Source organism: Salmo salar, chromosome ssa06, assembly GCF_905237065.1.
Source record: "Salmo salar chromosome ssa06, Ssal_v3.1, whole genome shotgun sequence".
NCBI lineage: Eukaryota > Metazoa > Chordata > Actinopteri > Salmoniformes > Salmonidae > Salmo > Salmo salar.
Window position 1 is genome coordinate 80,737,422 of NC_059447.1, and position 25,632 is coordinate 80,763,053.

A 25,632-nucleotide genomic window follows, 5' to 3' on the forward strand; every position below is an offset into this window, starting at 1 on the left:
TTTCTGATAATATTAATATCGTGTAAAACATGTCAAAATACAAAGACATACATACGAGTCATGATGACAAGTTTAATACAGCATTGTTTAAAAGCTTGATTGCCAGCTGGTAGGGTGTCATGAGGATGGATGACCAAGCCTGCATTCAACACCTGTATTAATCAGCAATGTTAAAAACATTTGGTCTTTCAAGTTTGAGGGTTGCTGACGCTAAGTACTGCAAAATAAGTTGTAGGACATAATGCCATTTTCATACATTTGAGCCACTAACATTTGCCATATGCAGTATTTGGAGAAAAAAAAACTTTCTTGGTGCCCACAAGACTAGTGCAAACTTTTTTGACTTTACAAATCAATCACCATTATTTAAACAGTGAAACATTGAGACCTTTCTACTGAATCTCTATCAACATCTACAAAAGAGACCTCTTCCGAAAAGAAATACCACTGTATGGTAATGGCAGTGATATAGAATAACACACAAGCAACCGCCAGCAATGACATTATTATACTAAGAAAATACAACAAAATGCAATCAAAACTATTCAGGAAAGAGAATGGAAAATATAGATATGAGAAAGGTCATCTGCTTTCTACTAACAGTAATTTACTTTAAGTCAATGTTCATCCCTCGTGCAATAGCAGCAATGTGAAAATATCAAAAAGATTGGTCAAATCTACACGAAAGCTACCAAAATAGCAAAGGAGATACAAGAAAAAAGGAAGAGGAAAGAGCAATATTAAGAGTCAGGAAACAATAGAGGGAAAAGGTGAGGGAGGATATGATGCATAGCGTTGATCAATTGTTGAGCCAAAATAAAACTTTAACAAATCAAACCACACAAACAAAATCATTGACAAGTGAGAGGTAAACACAAGCAGCAATTGAAATGTTCCTCAAAAGGTCAGGATAATAAGATGACAAAAACAAATCCATTCATGGAAATAGCTATTACCAGCACTGTACAGTTTTCGTGTGTTAGTAGACCTAGAACACTTTCTTACAGTAAATATGGGGAACAATAAAGTGACAAATATAGTTAGACTCTGCAAATAAACCATAAATATCGCTTAGGAATTTAACAAACAATTTGAACCAAGACATTGAAGTGCTGCTCAGCCATACTACTGTAAGCCAAGACAGTAATAGTCTTTTAGCCCAAAGGGGTGTGAAGCGAATGAATTCGGCAAATAAAAACTATAGGTGAACATGATAATTCTAGTTAACCAACAAGTGCAAATAAACTACTTCAAAAGCATAGAAATGATGACAAATGTCAAAATAAAACATTTTGACATTCAAGTAAAAACTTGTTCCAATTGTGATTGTTCATTTTTTTAAATGAGAAGAAAAACATTAAGGTGATATTATTGCCAACATCACTGCTGTATTCCATTGGTTAATCTTTGGACAAGCAGTACTGCTTACACCTCCCCTGTCTGGATAGCACCTGGCCCATAGGTTTTGAAAAGTTCTAATTGAGTACCCTTAAACTGGCTGCATATTTTAGCCAATATCTTCACGGAAAATGCATGGACAAATTTACTCCATAGCCTTTTTTCCCAACATTGCCTATCATTTCAGACAGGGAGGACCATATGAGCGCCCTAAAAACATGTTCATCATTGCAATAGAAGCCAATCTTTTATCAAAATGGATAGTATGCTTTGCAGCATTTTAGCAGTGCATCCTGTATGATAGATAAAGGTTGTGCAAAATGGTGGCCTTGAGGGTTTCTCCTTTTCTCTCAGAGGTGGGGTTGTGAGGAGGTGGAGGATGAAGAGGGCAGGGAGGGGAGCAGACTGTGGGTACGGGAGGGCCGAACAGGTCTGGGGTTCTGGGACATGGAACTGGACTCCTGCCCAGGACTGCTCTCTTTCACCTCCGCGTCAGACTGTGCCGGACACTCAAAGTGGACACAATGGAACACCTGAAAAACAAAGCCAAACGGAGAATGAGGAAAGGCTATAAACACAAAAATGACAGCATATTTGCAATCCTCTCACCTCGTTTGCGGAGTTGTGAGTTCCTACGATGCGGATAAAAGAGGCAGGCTGCTTGTCGAATTTGAGCGTCTGCCACGACCTGTTGAAGAAAAACAAGACTTAAAAGATCTCAAATGGACAGATTTGTACCAAGATCATCTGAAGAGTATGGGAAAGGGAGACGGAGTCTTACCGACATGGCACCTTGGTGCGGTCCACCACCTTTGTCCACTCCTGCTGATTGGTGGAGACCTCAATGTAGTAACTGTAGGATCGCTCATCACAGTCCCACAGTAGTAGTCTGTCCAGATGGAAGAAAATAACAAAAGAATGTATCAACTGTGCAGACAGATACAAAAACTCAGCAACAATGAAAACGCAACAATGAAAACACACAAAAACACGTGTACGTACACACACACACACACACACACACACACACACACACACACACACACACACACACCTTAAAGACCCTATAGAGTAAGGCTGAGCCAGTTGGATGACGATGGCCCCAGAGCCCAGCTGGTGACAGGTGTAGCCAGAGTCCCAGTCGTAGTTGCGGGTGTCCCCGTTGAGCAGGGCGTTTCTGCTCCGACTCACCCCCTCGATGACACTGGAACAGGCCGCGATAGTAGCCACATTGTCATTGGGGACTGCAGACATGAAAGTGATGGGAGAGAAAGAGAGAATTGGGCGAGAGGAGTTTTAAAATATTTATTTGTTAAATCAGAGCAATTTAAATATGTATAAATGTAGTCTAAAATGTTGATCACTGTATTTTATAAGTCATATACAGCGCTGTATTAAGTATTCAGACCCCTTGACTTTCACACGTTAGTGTTATTCTAAAATGGATTAATTTGTTTTTTTCCCCTCAGTCTACACACAATACCCCATAAATGACAAAGCAAAAACAATTTTAGAAATTTTAGCAAATTTATATAATAAAAAAAAAAAAAGAATATTCAGACACTTTACTCAGTACTTTGTTGAAGCACCTCTGGCAGAGATTACCGCCGCGAGTCTTCTTGGGTATGACGCTACAAGCTTGGCACACCTGTATTTGGGGAGTTTCTCCCATTCTTCTCTGCAAATCCTCTGAGGCTCTGTCAGGTTGGATGGGGAGTCCGGGCTCTGGCTGGGCCCCTCAAGGACATTGAGACTTGTCCCCGAAGCCACTCCTGCGTTGTCTTGGCTGTGTACTTAGGGTTGTTGCCCTGTTGGAAGGTGAACCTTCGCCCCAGTCTGACGTCCTGAGCGCTCTGGAGCACGTTTTCATAAAGGATCTCTCTACTTTGCTCCGTTCATCTTTGCCTCGATCCGGACTAGTCTTCCAGTCAATGCCGCTGAAAAACATCCAAGCGGGCGATCTTGTGCCTTTCCCTGAGGAGTGGCTTCCATCTGGCCACTCTACCATAAAGGCCTGATTGGTGGAGTGCTGCAGAGATGGTTGTCCTTCTGGAAGGTTATACCATCACCACAGAGAAACTCTGGAGCTCTGTCAGAGTGTCCATCGGGTTCTTGGTCACCTCCCGGACCAAGGCCCTTCTCCACCGATTACTCAGTTTGGCCGGGCGGCTAACTCTTGGAAGAGTCTTGGTGGTTCCAAACTTCTCCCATTTAAGAATGGAGGCCACTGTGTCCTTGGGGACCTTCAATGCTGCAGAAATGTTTTGGTACCCTTCCCCAGATCTGTGCCTCGACAATCCTGTCTCGGAGCTCTACGGACAATTCCGTCGACCTCATGGCTTGGTTTTTGTTCTGAAATGCACTGTAAACTGTGGGACCTTATATAAATATAAATAATATATATATATATATATATATATATATATATATATATATATATATATATATATATATATATATATATACACATACACACACACACACACACACACACAGGTGTGTGCCTTTCCAAATCATGTTCAATCAATTGAATTTACCACAGGTGGACTCCAATCAAGTTGAAGACACATCTCAAGGATGATCAATGGAAACAGGATGCACCTGAGCTCTATCTCGAGTCTTATAGCAAAGGGTCTGAATCCTTAAGTAAATAAGGGATCTGTTTTTTTGTTTATAAATATGCAAAAAATTAGTAAAAGCCTTTTTTTGCTTTGTCATTATGGGGTATTGTGTGTGGATTGCCGAGGATTTTTATTTATTTAATCCATTTTAGAATAAGGCTGTAACGTAACAAAATGTACAAAAAGTGAAGGGGTCTGAATACTTTCTGAAGGCACTGTATAACACTGGTATACTGGTTGATATTCTTGCCTTACCGAGAAGACCTTTTTCCAGAGTGAATGAGCGGTGTGTGAACATACACTCCAAACTCACTAGATGGAAGACCTTGTTGACAGTGTTATGCGTCCCTACAATGCGCACGTACCTGGGACACAAGGACACAATCACGCCGATGTTGTGGAACCAAAAGTCAAAATTGGTGCCAACCATAAGTAAAAATTTACCTGGCCACACGTGGTGTAAAGAAGAGGTTCTGCCAAGAGCGACACAGATACTTGGAATGGTCTACAACACGCATCCAATCCAGCTCATCCATGGACACTTCAATATAGTAAGAATAAGACCTGCTCAAATACAGAGAGAGGGTGATGGGTCATACATATCGCAGTGACCAAAGGGCAATTCCACAGTAACAGAGTGATACTAGGACTCCGATTTTTCACCAAACAGTGCAGATGCAAAGTTTGGTAACAGAATGACGGCACAAAAAGCACCAACCATCATTCTGTTACCAAACTTTGCATCTGCACTGTTCAAGTCAATGTGTTTTTGTAACATTCTGTGGAAATTGTTAAAAGTAGTCATTATGCCAAGAGTTGTATGATTTGTTTAACTTTGCAATCATTGGTTTTTGTTTTACATCTTAGTCATTTAGCAGATGCTCTTCTCCAAAACGACTTACAGTAGTGAGCGCATACATTTTCAAACTTTTTCTGTTTGACATACAGCATCACGCTGTTAGCGTGGAATTGCCCCAAAGCAATGTTGAAGAGTATCTCTATCTTTATGAAAGTAATGTGATATCTCTCTCACACACACGCACAGAATACAAAGAGACACGTGCACACACGGAATTCAGACACAAACAGAATGCATACACTCCCACTGACAAATACAACTATTAGTTGCTGACTACTAGAACAGGACCAGCAGAGACTGAGACCCACTGAGGATGCCGCGGTAGTTGAGGTCCATGTCGCGGCTCTCTGAGCCTAGTGGTGTGTTCTCCTGGTCCTAGTCCTGCTACAGCCTGGATGTATACTGCTCTCCTGGTCCTGCTACAGCCTGGATGTCTACTGCTCTCCTGGTCCTGCTACAGCCTAGATGTCTACCGCTCTCCTGGTCCTGCTACAGCCTAGATGTCTACTGCTCTCCTGGTCCTGCTACAGCCTGGTGGTCTACTGCTCTCCTGGTCCTGCTACAGCCTGGTGGTCTACTGCTCTCCTGGTCCTGCTACAGCCTGGTGGTCTACTGCTCTCCTGGTCCTGCTACAGCCTAGATGTCTACTGCTCTCCTGGTCCTGCTACAGCCTGGTGGTCTACCGTTCATCACTCTGTTAACGTGGAATTGCCCCCAAAGCAATGTTGAAGAGTATCTCTCTCTTTATGACAGTAATGTGATATGAACATTACTTCAATATATAAAACACTATGAAAGCATTGCTCATCAGTTGAGCGAAACCTTCAGAGAGAAAGGAATGTGCGTGTTTGATTACAAGGCAGTAAAACTGATCAAAATCACTAATCTGTAAATCACCTCACATCACAAATAACTTCTCTGTCATAAAGATAAGCGATTGTGCTTTGCTCAAACTGATCCCCTAAAACACACTGGATGTCTCTCTCACCGGCTGTCTCTGTCCCAGAGCAGGATGCGGATATGGTTGAGAATGTAAGCCTGGCCCAGCTTAATCTGGAGGCCAGCGCAGCCGTCCTCCTCTATGGGGTGTCTTGAGAAGCCGTGGTCCAGGTCGTAGTTCTGGGTGTCTCCGTCCAGCAACGCTGACTTCAGCTCTCCCTTCACCACCTGGGCCCCGTACTTCATAGTGGCAATATTCTCCTCTGGGACTGTAACACAAAGGCATCACATTGAATACATACAGTTGAAGTCAGAAGTTTACATAAACCTTAGCCAAATACATTTAAACTCCGTTTTTCACAATTCCTGAAATTTAATCCTAGTAAAAATTCCCTGTCTTAGGTCAGTTAGGATCACCACTTTATTTTAAGAATGTGAAATGTCAAAATAAAAGTAGAGAGAATGATTTATTTCAGCTTTTAATCCTTTCACCACATTCCCAGTGGGTCAGAAGTTTACATGCACTCAATTAGTATTTGGTAGCATTGCCTTTAAATTGTTTAACTTGGGTCAAACGTTTTGGGCAGCCTTCCACAAACTTCCCACAATAAGTTGGGTGAATTTTGGCCCATTCCTTCTGACAGAGCTGGTGTAACTGAGTCAGGTTTGTAGGCCTCCTTGCTCACACACGCTTTTTCAGTTCTGCCCACACATTTTCTATGGGATTGAGGTCAGGGCTTTGTGATGGCCACTCCAATACCTTGACTTTGTTGTCCTTAAGCCATTTTGCCACAACTTTGGAAGTATGCTTGGCGTCATTGTCCATTTGGAAGACCCATTTGCGACCAAACTTTAACTTCCTTACTGATGTCTTGAGATGTTGCTTCAATATATCCACATCATTTTCCATCCTCATGATGCCATCTATTTTGTGAAGTGCACCAGTCCCTCTTGCAGCAAAGCACCGCCACAACATGATGCTGCCACCCCGTGCTTCACGGTTGGGATGGTGTTCTTCGGCTTGCAAGCGTCCCCCTTTTTTCTCCAAACATAATGGTCATTATGGCCAAACAGTTCTATTTTTGTTTCATCAGACAAGAGAACATTTCTCCAAAAAGTACGATCTTGTCCCCATGTGCAGTTTGCAAATCGTAGTCTGGCTTTTTATGGCAGTTTTGGGCCAGTGGCTTCTTCCTTGCTGAGTGGCCTTTCAGGTTTTGGTGATATAGGACTCGTTTTATTGTGGATATAGATACTTTTGCACCTGTTTCCTCCAGCATCTTCACAAGGGCCTTTGCTGTTGTTCGGGGATTGATTTGCACTTTTCGCACCAAAGTACATTCATCTCTAGGAGACAGAACGTGTCTCCTTCATGAGCGGTATGACGGCTGCGTGGTCCCATGGCGTTTATACTTGTGTACTATTGTTTGTACAGATGAACGTAGTACCTTCAGGCATTTGGATATTGCTCCCAAGGATGAACCAGACTTGTGGAGGTCTACAATTATTTTTCTGAGGTCTTGGCTGATTTCTTTTGATTTTCCCATGATGTCAAGCAAAGAGGCACTGGGTTTGAAGGTAGGCCTTGAAATACATCCACAGGTACACCTCCAATTGACTCAAATGATGTCAATTAGCCTATCAGAAGCTTTTAAAAAGCCATGACATAATTTTCTGGAATTTTCCAAGCTGTTTAAAGGCACAGTCAACTTAGTGTATGTAAACTTCTGACCCACTGGAGTTGTGATACAGGGAATTATAAGTGAAAAAATCTGTATGTAAACAAATGTAGGAAAAATTACTTATGTCATGCACAAAGTAGATGTCCTAACCGACTTGCCAAAACTATAGTTTGTTAACAAGAAATTTGTGGAGTGGTTGAAAAACGAGTTTTAATGACTCAAACCTAAGTCTATGTAAACTTCCGACTTCAACTGTATATCTCTCTCTCTCTCTCTCACACACACACACACACACACACTATTAGTTGCTGACTACTAGAACAGGACCAGCAGAGACTGAGACCCACTGAGGATGCCGCGATAGTTGAGGTCCATGTCGCGGCTCTCTGAGCGAGTCTTGATGGCGTCCAGCAGGTCATCTGGGCTGAGAAGTCCCGAGGGACGCACCACGTTTAGCATCTCCATCAGACTCATGAGCGGCAGCCGCACGGCCGACATGACTTCCTGCGTGGCGCCACCTTCGCCGTTCTGCCGGCACCAGCGACACAGCGCCTGGAAGATCTCCTTCTCGCTCGCTGCAAATGAGTCCCTCCGTACCACAGTCAGCAGAGCAGTCTGCACAGAGAGGATAGAAGCAGATTCAGTTAAGACTACTTCTTTTGATTCAGTCATCTGGGTTTTGTTCTTTGGGGCACACAATGAAAATCGTTTGAAAACATTTTGCAACTGATTTTTTATTTTTTTATTGCATTTCTATATTGGACAAGTCCAGGTAGTCCCGTTCCTGTTTCGATCCATGATCTTCTATTCGTTTTTAATGAACGTGAAGCTGCCTACTCCTACTCACCTTGGACAATGTGAGGAAGCCGTCCGAGGCCAGGACCTCCGGGGCGTGCCGGTCCATGTAGGCGCAGCATGCTTCACTGAGCGCACCCAGAGAGTACAGGCTGGCCACATCAAACACCAAACACACGTTGTGGGTGTGCAGGATGGTGCGCAGGAACTCTGAGGTGGAGTCCTCTAGTGGCTGGAGGCCGTAGCGGTGGGCCAGACCCAGGAAGTCCAGCAGCACCTCCTCACGGGCTGAGCTGAGGCTAGCCCGGCCCGTGTAAAGGTAGTGGAGGAGCATGGAGAACGCCTCGGCTCGGGTCTCCTCCAGTGTCACCTCCGCCTGCGGCTGGGACTCCTTCATCCCTCCATACAGCAGAGCTCTGGGGAAAAGGTTTTTAGACATTTCACAGACTGTTACCTAGTCTTCATTGAACACTATTACCTAAAATAACTTTAAGGTTCATATTTAATTGCCAACTGCCGACAGAGCCAGTCATCTGACATTTCTTGGGAAGCCAAGGACCTCATGCATTGCAAAGAAGAACAAGACAAAAAGCATTCAAATATGTGTACCTGAAGTAGTGACATCGTGCTGCCAAAATGACCCTGTGGGCCGGGAAGCGTTTCTCCTCCACAATGAAGGTGACATCACTGTACTCTTCACCTGGAACCAAGGCGCCCAGCTGCTCTGACAGCAGGTGGATGTGGTCAATCTCTGACACAGAGGCCAGTGGACGCAAAGGATGGCTGTTGTTACTCATTGTGATTTGACTGGAGGCGTCTCACTAACATCTGACACATGAGAAGAAAACATAGTTTGACAACCTTGCAAAACATTTTGCATCAGAAACAGTTTACTCCAAAATTTGGAAAACGCAAATTGTTTCTATTGGACAAATTCAAACCCTCCCATAGAGAATGGTAGAGGCCTCGAGTGACCAAAGGACAGATTTAGCATGGGCAGCACCAGTAGTCAACTGGTGGCCTGGGATTTTCTATGGGTTAAGGAAGGATCACATGATTCCATCTGGGTCATCAGCCAATTGAATCATACTTGTGAGCAAACGTTCCATAACTGCAGGTGGCTAACCTTGGCTTTATACCTGTAGACTTAACGAGCTGTGTAACGTTATCTGCTGTGTAATGCAACAATGATATTGTCCATTTAATAGGTAGCTAGATAATTTAGCAATAAGGTATATGGCCTATATGCTACGGCCAAGGGCTGGTCTTACCCACGACGCATCTCGGAGTGCCTGTATACAGCCCTTACCGTTGGACATTGGTCATATTTCCACCACAAACCCCCGAGGGGCCTTATAGCTATTATAAACTGGTTACCAACGTAATTATACCAGTAAATAGTATGTTTTTCTGTTCATGGGTACCAATTGGGGCGGCAGGTAGCCTAGAGGTCAGAGCGTTGGACTAGTAACCGAAAGATTGCAAGATTGAATCCCTGAGCTGTCAAGGTACAAATCTGTCGTTCTGCCCCTGAACAAGTCAGTTAACACACTGTTCCTAGGCCGTCAATGAAAATAAGAATTTGTTCTCAACTGACTTAGTTAAATAAAAATAAATGTATAAGGTCTGATATACCACGGCTATCAGCCAATACGCATTCAGGGCTCGAACCACACGGTTTATAACCATACATAAACCAATAATCTAGCGAATCAATCAAAAATGTGAGACGAGCCAGCGTGTCAGACACAAACCCTTGGGTTTCACTTTCACCCGTGTGACATACCAGCACAAGAAGCGTAGCTAGCTATCCCCTTTCGTTCTCCCTTCCACGATAACTATTTCTTGAAGTTCTTTTCCCCTTTATTCAATCAAAATCGTGGGAATTAATGGCAAGTTTGCGTGAAAAATTAAATAATTTGCAATCGGACTGAAAAATTCCACCATCACAAACACAAATGGATTGCCACGCAACCCGGATGTTGTTTGGGTTGGAAAAACGGTAATGTTCAAAGAAGAAACAGCGCCCCTTGCGTATAGGAGGAGGACAAGCTGTGTACATGCAGGTGGTAAATCTGACACTTGCAAAAATTATCAACAATATTCGAATGTATTATAATCCAACAATACAATAGTATAAAAACTGTACCACGAGTCCAAATTCTTGTAAATCTATACAAGAACAGCAGTGCGGCTTGGCAGGGTCATGTTTCGGGGGACGCATAGCTCTCGACCAGCGATGGGACAATACTGTAACTACCAATTGGGTATCACAAAATTAGGGAGAAAAAGTGGTAAAAGTACAGCAATAAATATATATGCACTATCGTTACAAAGTTTGGGGTCACTTAGAAATGTCCTTGTTTTTGAAAGAAAAGCAACATTTTTGTCCATTAAAATCACATCAAATTGATCAGAAATACAGTGTAGACATTGTTAATGTTGTAAATGACTATTGTCGCTGGAAACGGCAGATTTTTTTATGGAATATCTACATAGACATACAGAGGCCCATTATCAGCAACCATCACTCCTGTGTTCCAATGGCACGTTGTGTTAGCTAATCCAAGTTTATCATTTTAAAAGGCTAATTGATCATTAGAGAACCCTTTTTGCAATTATGTTAGCGCAGCTGAAAACTGTTGTTCTGATTAAAGACGAAATAAAACTGGCCTTCTTTAGACTAGTTGAGTATCTGGAGCATCAGCATTTGTGGGTTCGATTACAGGCTCAAAATGGCCAGAAATAAATAACTTTCTTCTGAAACTTGTCAGTCTATTCTTGTTCTGAGAAATAAAGGCTATTCCATGTGAGAAATTGCCAAGAAACTGAAGATCTTGAAAAACGCTGTATACTCCTCCCTTCATAGAACAGTGCAAACTGGCTCTAACCAGAATAGAAAGAGGAGCGGGAGGCCCCGGTGCACAACTGAGCAAGAAGACAAGTACATTAGTGTCTAGTTTGAGAAACAGACGCCTCACAAGTCCTCAACTGGCAGCTTCATTAAATAGTACCCGCAAAACACCAATCTCAACGTCAACAGTGAAGAGGCGACTCCGGGATGTTTGCCTTCTAGGCAGAGTTCCTCTGTCCAGTGTCTGAGTTCTTTTGCCCATCTTAATCTTTTCTTTTTATTGGCCAGTCTGAGATATGGCTTTTTCTTTGCAACTCTGCCGAGAAGGCCAGCATCACGGAGTCACCAATTCACTGGTACACAGGAGTGATGGTTGCTGATAATGGAGACCTGTATGCCTATGTAGATATTCCATAAAAAATCTGCCGTTTCCAGCTACAATAGTCATTTACAACATGAACAATGTCTACACTGTATTTCTGATCAATTTGATGTTATTTTAATGGACACATTTTTTTTATTTTCTTTCAAAAACAAGGACATTTCTAAGTGACCCCAAACTTTGGAACGGAAGTGTGTGTGTGTGTGTGTGTATACAGTGGGGGGAAAAGTATTTGATCCCCTGCTGATTTTGTACGTTTGCCCACTTACAAAGAAATGATCAGTCTATAATTTTAATAGTAGGTTTATTTGAACAGTGAGAGACAGAATAACAACAACAAAAATCCAGAAAAACGCATGTCAAAAATGTTAGAAAATGATTTGCATTTTAATGAGGGAAATAAGTATTTGATCCCTCTGCAAAACATGACTTAGTACTTGGTGGCAAAACCCTTGTTGGCAATCACAGAGGTCAGACGTTTCTTGTCGTTGGCCACCAGGTTTGCACACATCTCAGGAGGGATTTTGTCCCACTCCTCTTTGCAGATCTTCTCCAAGTCATTAAGGTTTCGAGGCTGACGTTTGGCAACTCGAACCTTCAGCTCCCTCCACAGATTTTCTATGGGATTAAGGTCTGGAGACTGGCTAGGCCACTCCAGGACCTTAATGTGCTTCTTCTTGAGCCACTCCTTTGTTGCCTTGGCTGCGTGTTTTGGGTCATTGTCATGCTGGAATACCCATCCACGACCCATTTTCAATGCCCTGGCTGAGGGAAGGAGGTTCTCACCCAAGATTTGATGGTACATGGCCCCGTCCATCGTCCCTTTGATGCGGTGAAGTTGTCCTGTCCCCTTAGCAGAAAAACACCCCCAAAGCATAATGTTTCCACCTCCATGTTTGACGGTGGAGATGGTGTTCTTGGGGTCATAGGCAGCATTCCTCCTCCTCCAAACACGGCGAGTTGAGTTGATGTCAAAGAGCTCCATTTTGGTCTCATCTGACCACAACACTTTCACCAGTTGTCCTCTGAGTCATTCAGATGTTCATTGGCAAACTTCAGACGGGCATGTTTATGTATTCTTGAGCCGGGGGACCTTGCGGGCGCTGCAGGATTTCAGTCCTTCACGGCATAATGTGTTACCAATTGTTTTCTTGGTGACTATGGTCCCAGCTGCCTTGAGATCATTGGCAAGATCCTCCCGGGTAGGTCTGGGCTGATTCCTCACCGTTCTCATGATCTTTGCAACTCCACGAGGTGAGATCTTGCATGGAGCCCCAGGCCGAGGGAGATTGACAGTTCTTTTGTGTTTCTTCCATTTGCGAATAATCGCACCAAATGTTGTCGCCTTCTCACCAAGCTGCTTGGCGATGGTCTTGTAGCCCATTCCAGCCTTGTGTAGGTCTACAATCTTGTCCCTGACATCCTTGGAGAGCTCTTTGGTCTTGGCCATGGTGGAGAGTTTGGAATCTGATTGATTGATTGCTTCTGTGGACAGGTGTCTTTTTTACAGGTAACCAGCTGCGGTTAGGAGCACTCACTTTAAGAGTGTGCTCCTAATCTCAGCCCGTTCGTTACCTGTATAAAAGACACCTGGGAGCCAGAAATCTTTCTGATTGAGGGGGTCAAATACTTATTTCCCTCATTAAAATGCAAATCAATTTATAACATTTTTGACATGCGTTTTTCTGGATATTTTTTTTGTTATTCTGTCTCTCACTGTTCAAATAAACCTACCATTAAAATTATAGACTGATCCTTTCTTTGTCAGTGGGCAAACGTATAAAGTCAGCAGGGGATCAAATACTTTTTCCCCCCACTGTATATGTATATATGGTTTTCTGCAAGCCTTATTTTCTACAGTCACTCATATTTTACTGTGGAAATGGTGCTGACGAGACAACCTTGGTTATCTGTTTGTTGTGTAAGTCCAAGGGGATTACTGCTCCAAATTCTAATGTTCAGCCAAATAAATAGGCTGAGTGGTCAGTTGGCTAAACCTTTACAATTTGAATAGAAAGACAGAGGAATTGAAAATACGAGGATGATCCACATTTGTTTATTGCAAATATGTTGACCAGGCTGGGATAATATCAATCTCAGTCAGACCACATTAGGAGCAGTTATTTACCCTGGTCATCTTCATTGTCAGTTTGACCCATCCAAACATCTCAAATCAAATTCTATTGGTCACATACACATTTTTACCAGATGTTATTGCGGGTGTTGCGAAATGTTTGTGTTCCTAGCTCCAACAGTGTTGTCTCTTTATATTACGGCTATCCCATCCTTTGTCTTGAGTGTCCATAGTACCGCGGGAACCTGCATGTGATCCCAATCGTAAGCAAACACTCCATCTTCACTTCTTAATTTCCTCACATAACCCCCTTTGTTACCTTTTTCAGTTTCACTCTTATTTTTTATATCACATTCTTTTTCCGAACCCAGTCAGTTTGTGCTGGCCCAGTTTGCCTCCCTATGATGTTAAGGAGAACATGTTGTTTGGGCTCAAAATCTCAATCCAGTATCCATCAGGATCCTGTATGAAGGCCACTCCCTTCATTTTACCTGTGTGGACAAATAGAATGTTCCATTTACAAATTGAGAAAATACAAATGAAACAGCCTGATACAGATGACTAGTCAACTGTAATGTACTCTATACACACACGTTTTTTTTCTCTCACAGAGACCCTAAACAAACAAAATAATGTGAGAGAGGGAAAAGAAGAGGGAAAAATATACCATCATCCGGTTTCTTAACAAATGTTACTCCTTGTTCGTCAAATACTTTGCAGGCTGCATAAACATCAGGTACAGCAATGCCGATGTGCCCTGCATGATAGAGAAAGTGGAGTGAGACAATTTAAATTATGTGGAATTGTCTCATGGTTGAAAAACACAATTGCTGTACCACATTCAAATGTTGAATTAAAAAGATCATATAATTTTCTCACCAAAACCCCTCGGTTCAGAGTTTCCGTTGTGAAGAGATAATTTTTCATCTGACTCAGAGCCCCAGTTGCTTATAGAGAACAGAGAAAAGAGAAGTGAGAAGAGAGAAACGTCAAGTGAGAAATACAGTATATCATCTTCACCATCATGGTATTGTGACAGGGAAGGAACCATAGTTTCGGTCACTGTTTCCGAGGAGAAAGTAATTAGTGAAGAACATTAAACAGGTATAGAGAGAAATATTGATGGCGTCTTTTCTAGACACCAACTCCGCCGTGGTTCGTTGGATAAAGTCTATGAGGAAAATGAATGGAATTTTTGTAAGGTTTTTGGATAAATGCCAAAAATAAGGTCTGTGGAGATCTTATACGTTTTGTTCTATGAGATAATCTTCATCAGCTAATATAATTTTTTGTGAATTTCGAAGAATTTATGCAATACAAAAAAACATGAATCACATGAAGCACCCCTTCTTAAACCTGCTCAGATGAGAGCTTTGTCAAAAATGTTCTATTATAAGATAGTCGAGTGACCGCTCTAACAATGGAAATACACGTCCAAAAAGATAGATAGCAGGCTGGAGGAGGCGAGATGGGGTGGGACCATTCTAGCCAGGGCCATCATTCACCCCAGAAGGTAGCCTAGTGGTTAGAGCGTTGGGTCAGTAACCAAAAGGTTGCTGGATCGAATCCCTGAGCTGACTAGGTAAAAAAAAAATCTGTTGTTCTACCCCTGAACAAGCCAGTTAACCCACTGTTCCCCAGGAGGCCAGCATTGTAAATATAAATTTGTTCTTAACTGACTTGCCTGGTTAAATAAAAACATGAACAACAGGTACAACTCTGATATAAAGTAGTATTGTTGCCGAAATGCTACGTGTCCACTTATATCAGTACATTCAAAACAACCAATCCATCACAAAACTTGTGTTTGATCAAATAGGCCTCAGATAGCAAATTAGCAATTACAATTTTTTTTTACCAATTTGGTCGTCATACAAAAATTCCTCACTTTGTGGTCTTACTTTCATTGTCAAGCCGGCTCTTGAAGTTGAACATTGGGATCTGGCTCGCATATCAGAAGAGCCGAATCTATTTATAAAAATAAATAAAAAATTAAGATATGAAAAATCGAAAGTTTTAAATGAATAGAAGTAACTAATTAAAAGAACAAAAAATATATATAAAATAGGCCTAAATGCTCAAGTGCACACACATTTGTTTTGACTGTCTGCTCAGACTAACAGCCTCACCTGTTGTTCCTGTCGATCAGACACGCAGTGTCAACCAATGAACCAACCTACACCTATCATGACACAAGGCGAGACCCAGATGCAGACACAGGAGGCAGATGGTTGGAGTCTTACAACATTTATTAATCCAATAGGGGAAGGCAAGAGAATGGTCGTGGACAGGCAAAAGGGTCAAAACCAGTTCAGAGTCCAAAAGGTACCGAAGAGCAAGCAGAACCAAGGTTAGGCCAGGCAGGATGATCAGGCAGGCGGGAAAGAAGTCCAGAGTCAGGCAGGGGTCAAAACCGAGAGGACTATCAAAAAGAGAATAGCAAAAGGATTACGGGAAAACCACGCTGGTTGACTTGACTAACATACAAGACGAACTGGCACAGAGAGACAGGAAACACAGAGATAAATACACTGGGGAAAACAAGCGACACCTGGAGGGGGTGGAGACAATAACGAGGACAGGTGAAACTGATCAGGTGTGACAACACCGGCATATGTGAACTGTGCACCCAACTGTGAAGCTAGCTGTAGCGGAGCTTCGAGAAACTAGCGGGCCTGCTAGTGATAGTGGTGGAGCCAGTATCCACTCAGTTAAGTAGGCCAACTCCACGACCCACAGCAACGCAGTCTTCTATGGACCAGTTTATGCCAAAGTCTATGTCTGTAGCAAAACAAGGCCAAATTGATATTGCATTGGCTAAAATGATTGCCACCGATTTCCAGCCATTTTCGATCGTGGAGGACAGAGGTTTTAGAAATTATAGCAATAGTCTAAATCCAATGTACACAATTCCAAGCAGGAAAACCCTTTCAAAAGTACTTATTCCACATCTGTACGAGAGACCACAGGCTTCAGTGCGGGAAAGAGTCCAAAAAGCTACTGCAGTTTGCCTTACCACTGACTGCTGGACATCAAGGGTAACCACTTCTTACATGTCGGTTACATGTCACTTCATTCAATATTTTTATGTCTAGCTGTCTTCTGGACTGCTTTGAGTTCAGCGACAGACACACCTCAGAGAACTTGGCAGAGGAACTGTTGAGAGTGGCCAGAGAATGGCAAGTAGATGGAAAAGTGGTCTGTTGTGTTAGCGACAATGCATCTAACATAACCAAAGTCATGAACATTTTAAAACGGACCCATCATCCATGTCTTGCCCACACAATCAACCTCATTGTAAGAGATGCTCTAAAGGTGATGAAGCCCACCGAGGACAAAGTGAAAGCAGCTGTGGAATACTTCCACCTGAGCACAGTAGGTGCTGAAAAACTAAAGTCTACACAACGCCAGATGGGGATGCCTGAGCTGAGGCCTAAACAAGCTTGCACTACAAGGTGAAATTCAACATTTTATATGTTGAAGCGGTTTCTTGAGTCAAAGGATGCCATCATCTCTACCCTGGCCATTGTCAATGCACCTGTTGATGCTCTGACCCAAGAGGAATGGGAGGTGGAGGAAGAGGTGTGCAGTCCTGGAACCCTTTGAGCAGGTCACTGTGGAGATCAGAGATCAGGTACAGTAAGCAGTTATTACTACATCATTATTTAATCCAGTATTATATATGTATATGGGTAGCCGGGTAGCCTAGTAGTTAGAGTGTTGGACTAGTAACCGAAAGGTTGCAAGTTCAAATCCCCGAGCTGACAAGGTACAAATCTGTTATTCTGCCCCTGAACAGGCAGTTAACCCACTGTTCCTAGGCCGTCATTGAAAATAAGAATGTGTTCTTAATTAACTGACTTGCCTAGTTAAATAAAGGTAAAATAAAAAATATGAGTAGTAGATGAGAATGTAGTATCAGTAGACAAAACATGAACCTGAACTAATAAGTTACTGTTCTCTTTTTTCAGCTATGTGACAGCCTCAAAAATGATACTCCTGTATAAGGGTCTGCAGCGAATCACAGCCAGCCGCCAGAGAGAAGCAAATGTAACCACAGGACATGTGACAGAGTTGATGCACACCCTATGTTCATCAATGGACAGAAAGTTCCACAGAATGGAATATAATCACTTGCTATCAGAAACCGCTGCACTTGACCCCAGGTTTAAGAAGTTAGCCTTCAGTGATGCCAGAGCTATTGATGAGGCTCTTCAAAGAATAACCTCAGCAGCAGGGAGGGACAGCCCCAGCAGTCAGCTGGCTCAGGCACCAGGGAAACAGGAAGAAGAGGGATCAGGTGGAGCAGAAGCACCAGCAGTAGAGCCACAAACGTCTGCTGTTTGGATGCTGTTTGACGAGAGAGCAACTGGAGATACAGCACAATGGAATCCCTCAGCAGACGCCATAATGGAGGTCTGGAGGTCCGACCCCTGGAGGTCCGATCCTATTTGGAGGAGCCCCTGGTGGAAGAACAAGGCCTCTGTATACCCACGGCTTACTAAAGTCATGACAGGGAGACTCTGCATAGTGGTCACATCCGTTCCCTCTTCTCGAAGAACGGGACAAAAGATTACTGAGAGAAGAAACCGCATCAGCCCCTCGAAAGTGAGGCAGCTTGCATTTCTGAATGCAAATCTATCATAAAAGCAAAATATGGTCAGCATTGCTGTGTGCTGCTGGTTATAACATGGCAATAAAGAAGAGAGAGAAAAGAGGGACCAGTTTAACGTTTAAGTGGGATACTGCAGTTTTGCACATTGTTATTTATTTTTCTTTGATATGGGGCAATATTCTATTATTATGTTATTCTGATTGTATTCGTTTTGAATTGTTACATTTATATGCACTTTGTTTATATAAAAGTTCTACTTTAAATGCAAATGTTTAATAGCATTCTTTTTCATAACAAACCAATGCATTTTTAAATACATTGTGGTTAAATTAGAGTATGATTTCATTTAATAATTTAATTAGAATTGTTTTAACACCAATCATAGTCAAACTATCGCAAACTGTTTGACTTGAAAAAATACAAAACAGATGTTTTTTTAAAGAGCAGTCTGGGAACCAAAAGAGACGGCTCTTTTTGGTGAGCTGAGCCGAAAGAGCCGGTATGCCCATCACTACTATCTGTCCAGTAGAAGTAATGTATTTGACAGTAACGTTAATCCTGTTTCAAACGAGCAAATTTCTCAATTTTTTCATTTGTTATAGCTAATTTCCCCCCAACATCGGACACTCTCTAGCGGTTGGAGGACTAAATAACCTTGAGCTCAACATTTAAATGAACGACACCTTTCTAGCTAACTGACCACCCATTTTTATTGCAATTTATGTAAGTTAGGTTTTTTGAGTTTTCAAAAAAGTAATATGTATACACATTTTGTGGGACACGCTGTATATCGTAAAATTCGAATGCGCGACAGACAACACGTCATTTATTAATATCCAATTTTTTACCTCTGAAATATAGCTAACGGATTTGCTAATGTTGTTGCTAGCTTGGTTGCTAAATGTCGATAGAACTACTAAGTAAGCAAAAAGGAAAGACATTTTAAGCTTTAGATAATACATATCACGAAAACAACTAAAAGTTGTCAAGCTTTACCGTATGAAAATTAGAGTGCTCTGACGGGGGCGTTTTGTACAATCTGCAAAAATTCATTTTGAACTTTGAACCATGAACTTTTTGACACCTATCACTGTAGGCTATGTTTCATCTTACAACAGCTAACGTTACACAGAGGCAGTATTTAGTCAAGTGTTATAATGTATGCATCAATATTAAACTAATTGGGACAATTTTCATTACAGATAACATCAAATAAAAAACGTGGGTACACTTTCAGTTATTGTGAAAACGTTCATCACCTTTCAATTGCCTTAACTTTGAAATGTAAATGTTTATACATATTCAGATTGAGTTATCTTTCTAAAATGTGTATAGTATGCCAAGTTATTTAGCTACATGTATTTACCACCACAGCATGAACAAAGTCAAGAGGAAACAGTGAGTGAGGTGGACATGTTCCATGCAGTGGAGGACTGCTGGCAGGGATGGCTATCCGCCTGGCTGCCAAGGTTAGGCATCTTTTGTTTTTAGGAGATTACCACGTGCATGCAAATTTCATCTGCTAGTAACAGTTTTATTCTCTTATCTACCAAGGTGCATGGCGTACCTCGGCAGACCCTGGCGGACAGGCTGAGAGGCCGGTTGACCCATGGTTGTCGCAGTGGACCACCCACATTGCTTGCACCAGAGGGTGAAAATTCTCTGGTGCAGTACTGTATCTACCAAAAAAAACAAAACAAACATTTTCATTCTGGTTGGATAACTTTCTATTCTATTCAAATTTTTGTGACAAGATAGGGATGGAGATGGAGATTTAATTGTTTGGTTTGTTTTCATATAGAATCAAAAATATATATTTATTCAACACATCTTCCTTTACTATCCAAGTGCATCTCCAACACAAACTCCAACATTGTTTTAATTGTTTGTCAATGCACATGACTGAAATGAAAGTTTTATTTTATGTAAATTATTCATACTCATTTATATTTTAATATTAAACTGTTATCTACTTTCTCAAAACATAAGATTCATCTGTAAAACAAATTATGAGACATTATTTGGTTACAACACTGAATATGTTGGTGAATCAGCATTTTTTTTAAGAGTCCACAGGAGGGTGCACCGGGCTACGCAATGAAAAGTTGACAGGCAAGTCATTTTTTCTACAGGAAGGCTAGCCAACTATCTAGTAAACACTTTGGATACGAGGTTGGTGTCTCATTTTTTAACAACATTTTAACGGATATATCTTGTAATTGAACCAAATAGTAAGGTGGCCAATAACGGGACCATATGCCAATAATACGGAACTTATGTTTTTTGATAAGCCACTTATCAAAAAGATGATCGCATGTTTGACATTTCAGTGGAAATACTACTAATTGATAACCCGTTGGCTAACATTTTTACAACACCAATAATCAGAAAACATTGATGGCTTGATCACAAGATAACACTGTTGAAGGCAATATATGCCGATAATACGGGGTGCTAAGCTATCTGCCTTCGACTGTTCCCTATAAATGGGCCTAGAACCTGTGGTTTGATTAGAACAATTATTTATTTGATTTAATCACGTAATATTAGGCTACTGATTATTTCTCAGTATCAACTTGCGAGCTACTCGTTGACAGCACACAAACAACTTATAGCTTGCCATCGACCTGTTGGAGACCCCTGGGTTAGATGTTACAGGATCATCTCATCGACCTTGTTGGAGACCCCTGGTTAGATGTTACAGGATCATTTCGGTGACCTGTTGGAGACCCCTGGTTAGATGTTATATGATCATCTCATCGACCTGTTGGAGACCCCTGGTTAGATGTTACAGGATCATCTCATCGACCTGTTGGAGACCCCTGGGTTAGATGTTACAGGATCATCTCATTGACCTTGTTGGAGACCCCTGGTTAGATGTTACAGGATCATTTCGGCGACCTGTTGGAGACCCCTGGTTAGATGTTATATGATCATCTCATCGACCTGTTGGAGACCCCTGGTTAGATGTTACAGGATCATCTCATCGACCTGTTGGAGACCCCTGGGTTAGATGTTACAGGATCATCTCATCGACCTTGTTGGAGACCCCTGGTTAGATGTTACAGGATCATTTCGGCGACCTGTTGGAGACCCCTGGTTAGATGTTATATGATCATCTCATCGACCTTGTTGGAGACCCCTGGTTAGATGTTACAGGATCATCTCATCGACCTGTTGGAGACCCCTGGTTAGATGTTACAGGATCATCTCATCGACCTGTTGGAGACCCCCTGGTTAGATGTTACCGGATCATCTCATCGACCTGTTGGAGACCCCTGGTTAGATGTTACAGGATCATTTCGGCGACCTGTTGGAGACCCCTGGTTAGATGTTACAGGATTATCTCATCGACCTGTTGGAGACCCCTGGTTAGATGTTATATGATCATCTCATCGACCTGTTGGAGACCCCTGGTTAGATGTTACCGGATCATCTCATCGACCTGTTGGAGACCCCTGGGTTAGATGTTACAGGATCATTTCGGCGACCTGTTGGAGACCCCTGGGTTAGATGTTACCGGATCATCTCATCGACCTGTTGGAGACCCCTGGTTAGATGTTACAGGATCATTTAATCGACCTGTTGGAGACCCCCTGGTTGGATGTTACAGGATAATTTAATCGACCTGTTGGAGACCCCCTGGTTGGATGTTACAGGATCATTTAATCGACCTGTTAGAGACCCCCTGGTTAGATGTTACAGGATAATTTAATCGACCTGTTGGAGACCCCCTGGTTGGATGTTACAGGATCATTTAATCGACCTGTTAGAGACCCCCTGGTTAGATGTTACAGGATAATTTAATCGATCTGTTGGAGACCCCCTGGTTAGATGTTACAGGATAATTTAATCGACCTGTTGGAGACCCCTGGTTAGATGTTACAGGATAATTTAATCAACCTGTTGGAGACCCCTGGTTAGATGTTACAGGATAATTTAATCGACCTGTTGGAGACCCCTGGTTAGATGTTACCGGATCATCTTCTATTATATTCCATGTTTACAGGGCACTTCATAGCTCGACTAGCAGATCTGGAATCTATGTGCTTGTGTGTGCTGAGGTTTTAAGTGGGGTGCCTACTGTGTGAGTTCGATGGTGGCTCTTCGAGAGAAAGTCCATGCTGTCCTCTCCTTTACATTTGTAGGGATCTCCTTCTTTTCCTCATAACCCAGGAAGTAGAGTGTGAAGAGCATTGATGGGAAGTCTATCTTCTGCAGCAACCTGAGGCAAATAGGAATCACAATTGGGGTGTATTCATTATGCCGATTCTCTTGCAAAACGTTTAGCAACAGAAACCATTTACTACAAATGGAAAAGGTATTGCAATGAAAATGAAACTTTCTTTTAGACAAATTCAGTTAGGTCCTTCCTCATTCCACAGAGTGAGACATCTAGAGGGGTAGGGTACTAGGCCTGAAACCCCTTCGTGTGTGTGTGTGAGAGAGCAGTATGGGACTCACGTCATGCCCATGATGCGGGTGTAGAAGTCTAAAGACTTGAGAGGGTCTTTTACCCTCAGCATGGTTTGCTGCATCATGTAGTCCTGGGGAGAGACAGGGGGAAACACACACAGACATAGAGAGAGAGGGGGGGGAGACAGGTGGGGAGAGAGGGAGAGGGACAGGGGGAGAGACAGAGAGATTGACGGGGATTGACAGGGAGACAGAGAGAGACAGAGAGAGTGACGGGGAGAGACGGGGAAACAGAGAGAGACAGAGTGAGCAAGAGAGAGGGGGAGAGAGAGAAACGGGGGGACAGGTGGAGAGAGGACAGGGAGAGACAGGTGGGGAGAGAGAGAGGGACGGGGAGAGAGAGAGAGTGTGTGTGTGACGGGGAGAGACAGAGGGGGGAAAGAGACGGGGAGAGAGAGAGGGACGGGGAGACAAGTGTGGAGAGAGGGACAGGGGGAGAGAGAGACAGAATGACGGGGAAAGATTGGGAGACAGAGAGACAGAGTGAGTGAGAGAGAGAGAGAGAAATGGGGGGACAGGTGGTAAGAGAGGGACAGGGGGAGACAGGTGGGGAGAGAGAGATAGGGACAGGGGAAGAGAGAGAGCGCGAGTGATGGGGAGAGACAGAGTGAGCGAGAGAGGGGGTAGAGAGAGAGAGGGGGGAGAGAGAGCACAACACAATTAGACCCAACCAAATCATGAGAAAACAAAAAGATAATTCCTTGACATATTGGAAAGAATTAACAAAAAAACAGAGCAAACTAGAATGCTATTTGTCCCTAAACAGAGAGTACACAGTGGCAGAATACCTGACCACTGTGACTGACCCACAATTAAGGAAATCTTTGACTATGTACAGACTCAGTGAGGATAGCCTTGCTATTGAGAAAGGCGCCATAGGCAGACCTGACTCTCAAGAGAAGACAGGCTATGTGCACACTGCCCACAAAATGAGGTGGAAACTGAGCTGCACTTTCTAACTTCCTGCCAAATGTATATTAGAGACACATATTTCCCTCAGATTACACAGACCTACAAAGGATTCGAAAACAAATCCAATTTTGATAAACTCCCATATCTATTGGGTGAAATGCCACAGTGTGCCATCACAGCAGCAAGATGTGTGACCTGTTGCCACAAAAAAGGGCAACCAGTGAAGAACAAACACCATTGTAAATACAACCTATATTTATGTTTATTTATTTTCCATTTCGTACTTTAACTATTTGCACATCATTACAACACTATATATACAGTACATAATATGACATTTGAAATGTGTTTATTCTTTTGGAACTTTTGTAAGTAATGCTTACTGTTCATTTTTTATTGTTTATTTAGCTTTTGTTTATTATCTATTTCACTTGCTTTGGCAATGCAAACATACGGTTCCCATGCCAATAAAGCCCTTAAATTGAAATTGAATTGAAATTGAATTGGAGAGAAAGAGGTCAATTGCAAAATATGTTTTGACCCTGGCCTCCTCAGCTATGTTCTCAGTTTACAACTCTAGAAGATAAGTTAGAACTCAAACTAGAGGCAACACATTACTCTGTATAAATAATGGCATTCTAAGGCGTGGAACTAGGACTACTAGTAAATACTTTCCTATGGTATTTGCTAAAGGAGCACAGGGCTTGGCTATGTAGCCTACAACTAACATAGCTGAGGGGGACTCTTGCTCAACAACATGTTTGCTGAGACAGACTGTCAAGCAAGTAAAATAGGCCTACTGTGAATAAGTGATACATTAATGCTAGCTTACATATTCTATTTAATTTGCGCTCCATCCGTGTGACACTCACCTGGGTGATAGGATCCCCTTCTTTGCACGCTGCGGACGCAGCCTCATCTGTGAGTCCTTTGTCTGTCATTTTGTGTTGAAAGACCCAATTGACAGCAGGGGAATTCACAGGCTGTTTGAGTAGCTTGGGAAAAGGCGCTCCTAAAGCCGACTGGCAAGTCGAGACAGTTCACAGCGAATCATGACACTCCCTAAAGTTGTCAGGTAGGAGGGGTTCACAAAAATGTTGAAACGAAAGCACCAGTTGTGTAAAACGAATGCGTGTCAAGTAAGTGTGCATTGCAATGGAGGCTACAACTGGCAGAAAGTCTAATTGGTTTCATACTTTATACAGTGCATTTGGAAAGTATTCAGACCCCTTGACTTTTTCAACATTTTGTTACGTTACAGCCTTATTCTAAAATTGATTAAATAAAAATAAAAACTCATCAATCCACAAACACCCTGTTTTCGCTTTATTATAGGGTATTTAGAAATTGTGCAAATATATAAAAAATGTAAAACAGAAATACCTTATTTAAATAAGTATTCAGCCCCTTTGCTATGAGACTCGAAATTGAGCTCAGGTGCATCCTGTTTCCATTGATCATCCTTGAGATGTTTCTACAACTTGATTGGAGTCCACCTGTGGTAAATTCAATTGACTGGACATGATTTGGAAAGGCACACACCTGTCTATATAAGGTCCCACAGTTGACAGTGCATGTCAGAGCAAAAACCAAGCCATAAGGTCGACGGAATTGTCCATAGAGCTCTAAGACAGGATTGTGTCGAGGCACAGATCAGAGGAAGGGTACCAAAAAATGTCTGCAGCATTGAAGGTCCCCAAGGACACATTGGCTTCCATCATTTTTAAATGGAAGAAGTTTGGAACCACCAAGACTCTTCCTAGAGCCAGCCGCCAGGCCAAACTGAACAATCAGGGGAGAAGGGCCTTAGTCAGCCAATAACCTGATGGTCACTCTGACAGAGCTCCAGAGTTTCTCTGTGGAGATGGGGAACCTTCCAGAAGGACACCCATCTCTGCAGCACTCCACCAATCAGGCCTCTATTGTAGGGTGGCCAGACGGAAGCCACTCCTCAGTAAAAGGCACATGACAGCCTGCTTCGAGTTTGCCAAAAGGCACCTAAAGTACTCTCAAACCATGAGAAAC

General features: G+C 42.5%; 2 protein-coding genes and 1 long non-coding RNA gene across 3 annotated transcripts; 1 reads left to right on the forward strand and 2 right to left on the reverse strand.

Annotated features, from left to right (window-relative positions):
• Positions 1 to 58: 58 nt before the first annotated feature.
• LOC106608186 (BTB/POZ domain-containing protein 9) lies at positions 59 to 10,298 on the reverse strand. The gene is made up of 11 exons (XM_014205984.2): positions 10,081 to 10,298; positions 8,904 to 9,122; positions 8,347 to 8,710; positions 7,847 to 8,114; positions 5,867 to 6,086; positions 4,464 to 4,583; positions 4,275 to 4,384; positions 2,453 to 2,642; positions 2,180 to 2,287; positions 2,008 to 2,086; positions 59 to 1,931 (listed from the first exon to the last, which is right to left on the reverse strand). The coding sequence occupies exons 2-11, from the start codon at positions 9,089 to 9,091 to the stop codon at positions 1,749 to 1,751; spliced, it is 1,830 nt and encodes a 609-aa protein (XP_014061459.1). The 5' UTR covers positions 9,092 to 9,122; positions 10,081 to 10,298; the 3' UTR covers positions 59 to 1,748.
• Positions 10,299 to 13,564: 3,266 nt separating this feature from the next.
• On the reverse strand, positions 13,565 to 24,751 carry LOC106608189 (lactoylglutathione lyase). Its single transcript, XM_014205987.2, has 6 exons — positions 24,480 to 24,751; positions 22,684 to 22,766; positions 22,304 to 22,444; positions 14,484 to 14,551; positions 14,272 to 14,361; positions 13,565 to 14,095 (listed from the first exon to the last, which is right to left on the reverse strand). The coding sequence occupies exons 1-6, from the start codon at positions 24,546 to 24,548 to the stop codon at positions 14,004 to 14,006; spliced, it is 543 nt and encodes a 180-aa protein (XP_014061462.1). The 5' UTR covers positions 24,549 to 24,751; the 3' UTR covers positions 13,565 to 14,003.
• On the forward strand, positions 18,549 to 20,529 carry LOC106608190 (uncharacterized). The gene is made up of 4 exons (XR_001329406.2): positions 18,549 to 18,942; positions 19,422 to 19,440; positions 19,594 to 19,688; positions 19,774 to 20,529. It is a non-coding gene; the product is annotated as an uncharacterized lncRNA (long non-coding RNA).
• Positions 24,752 to 25,632: the final 881 nt, after the last annotated feature.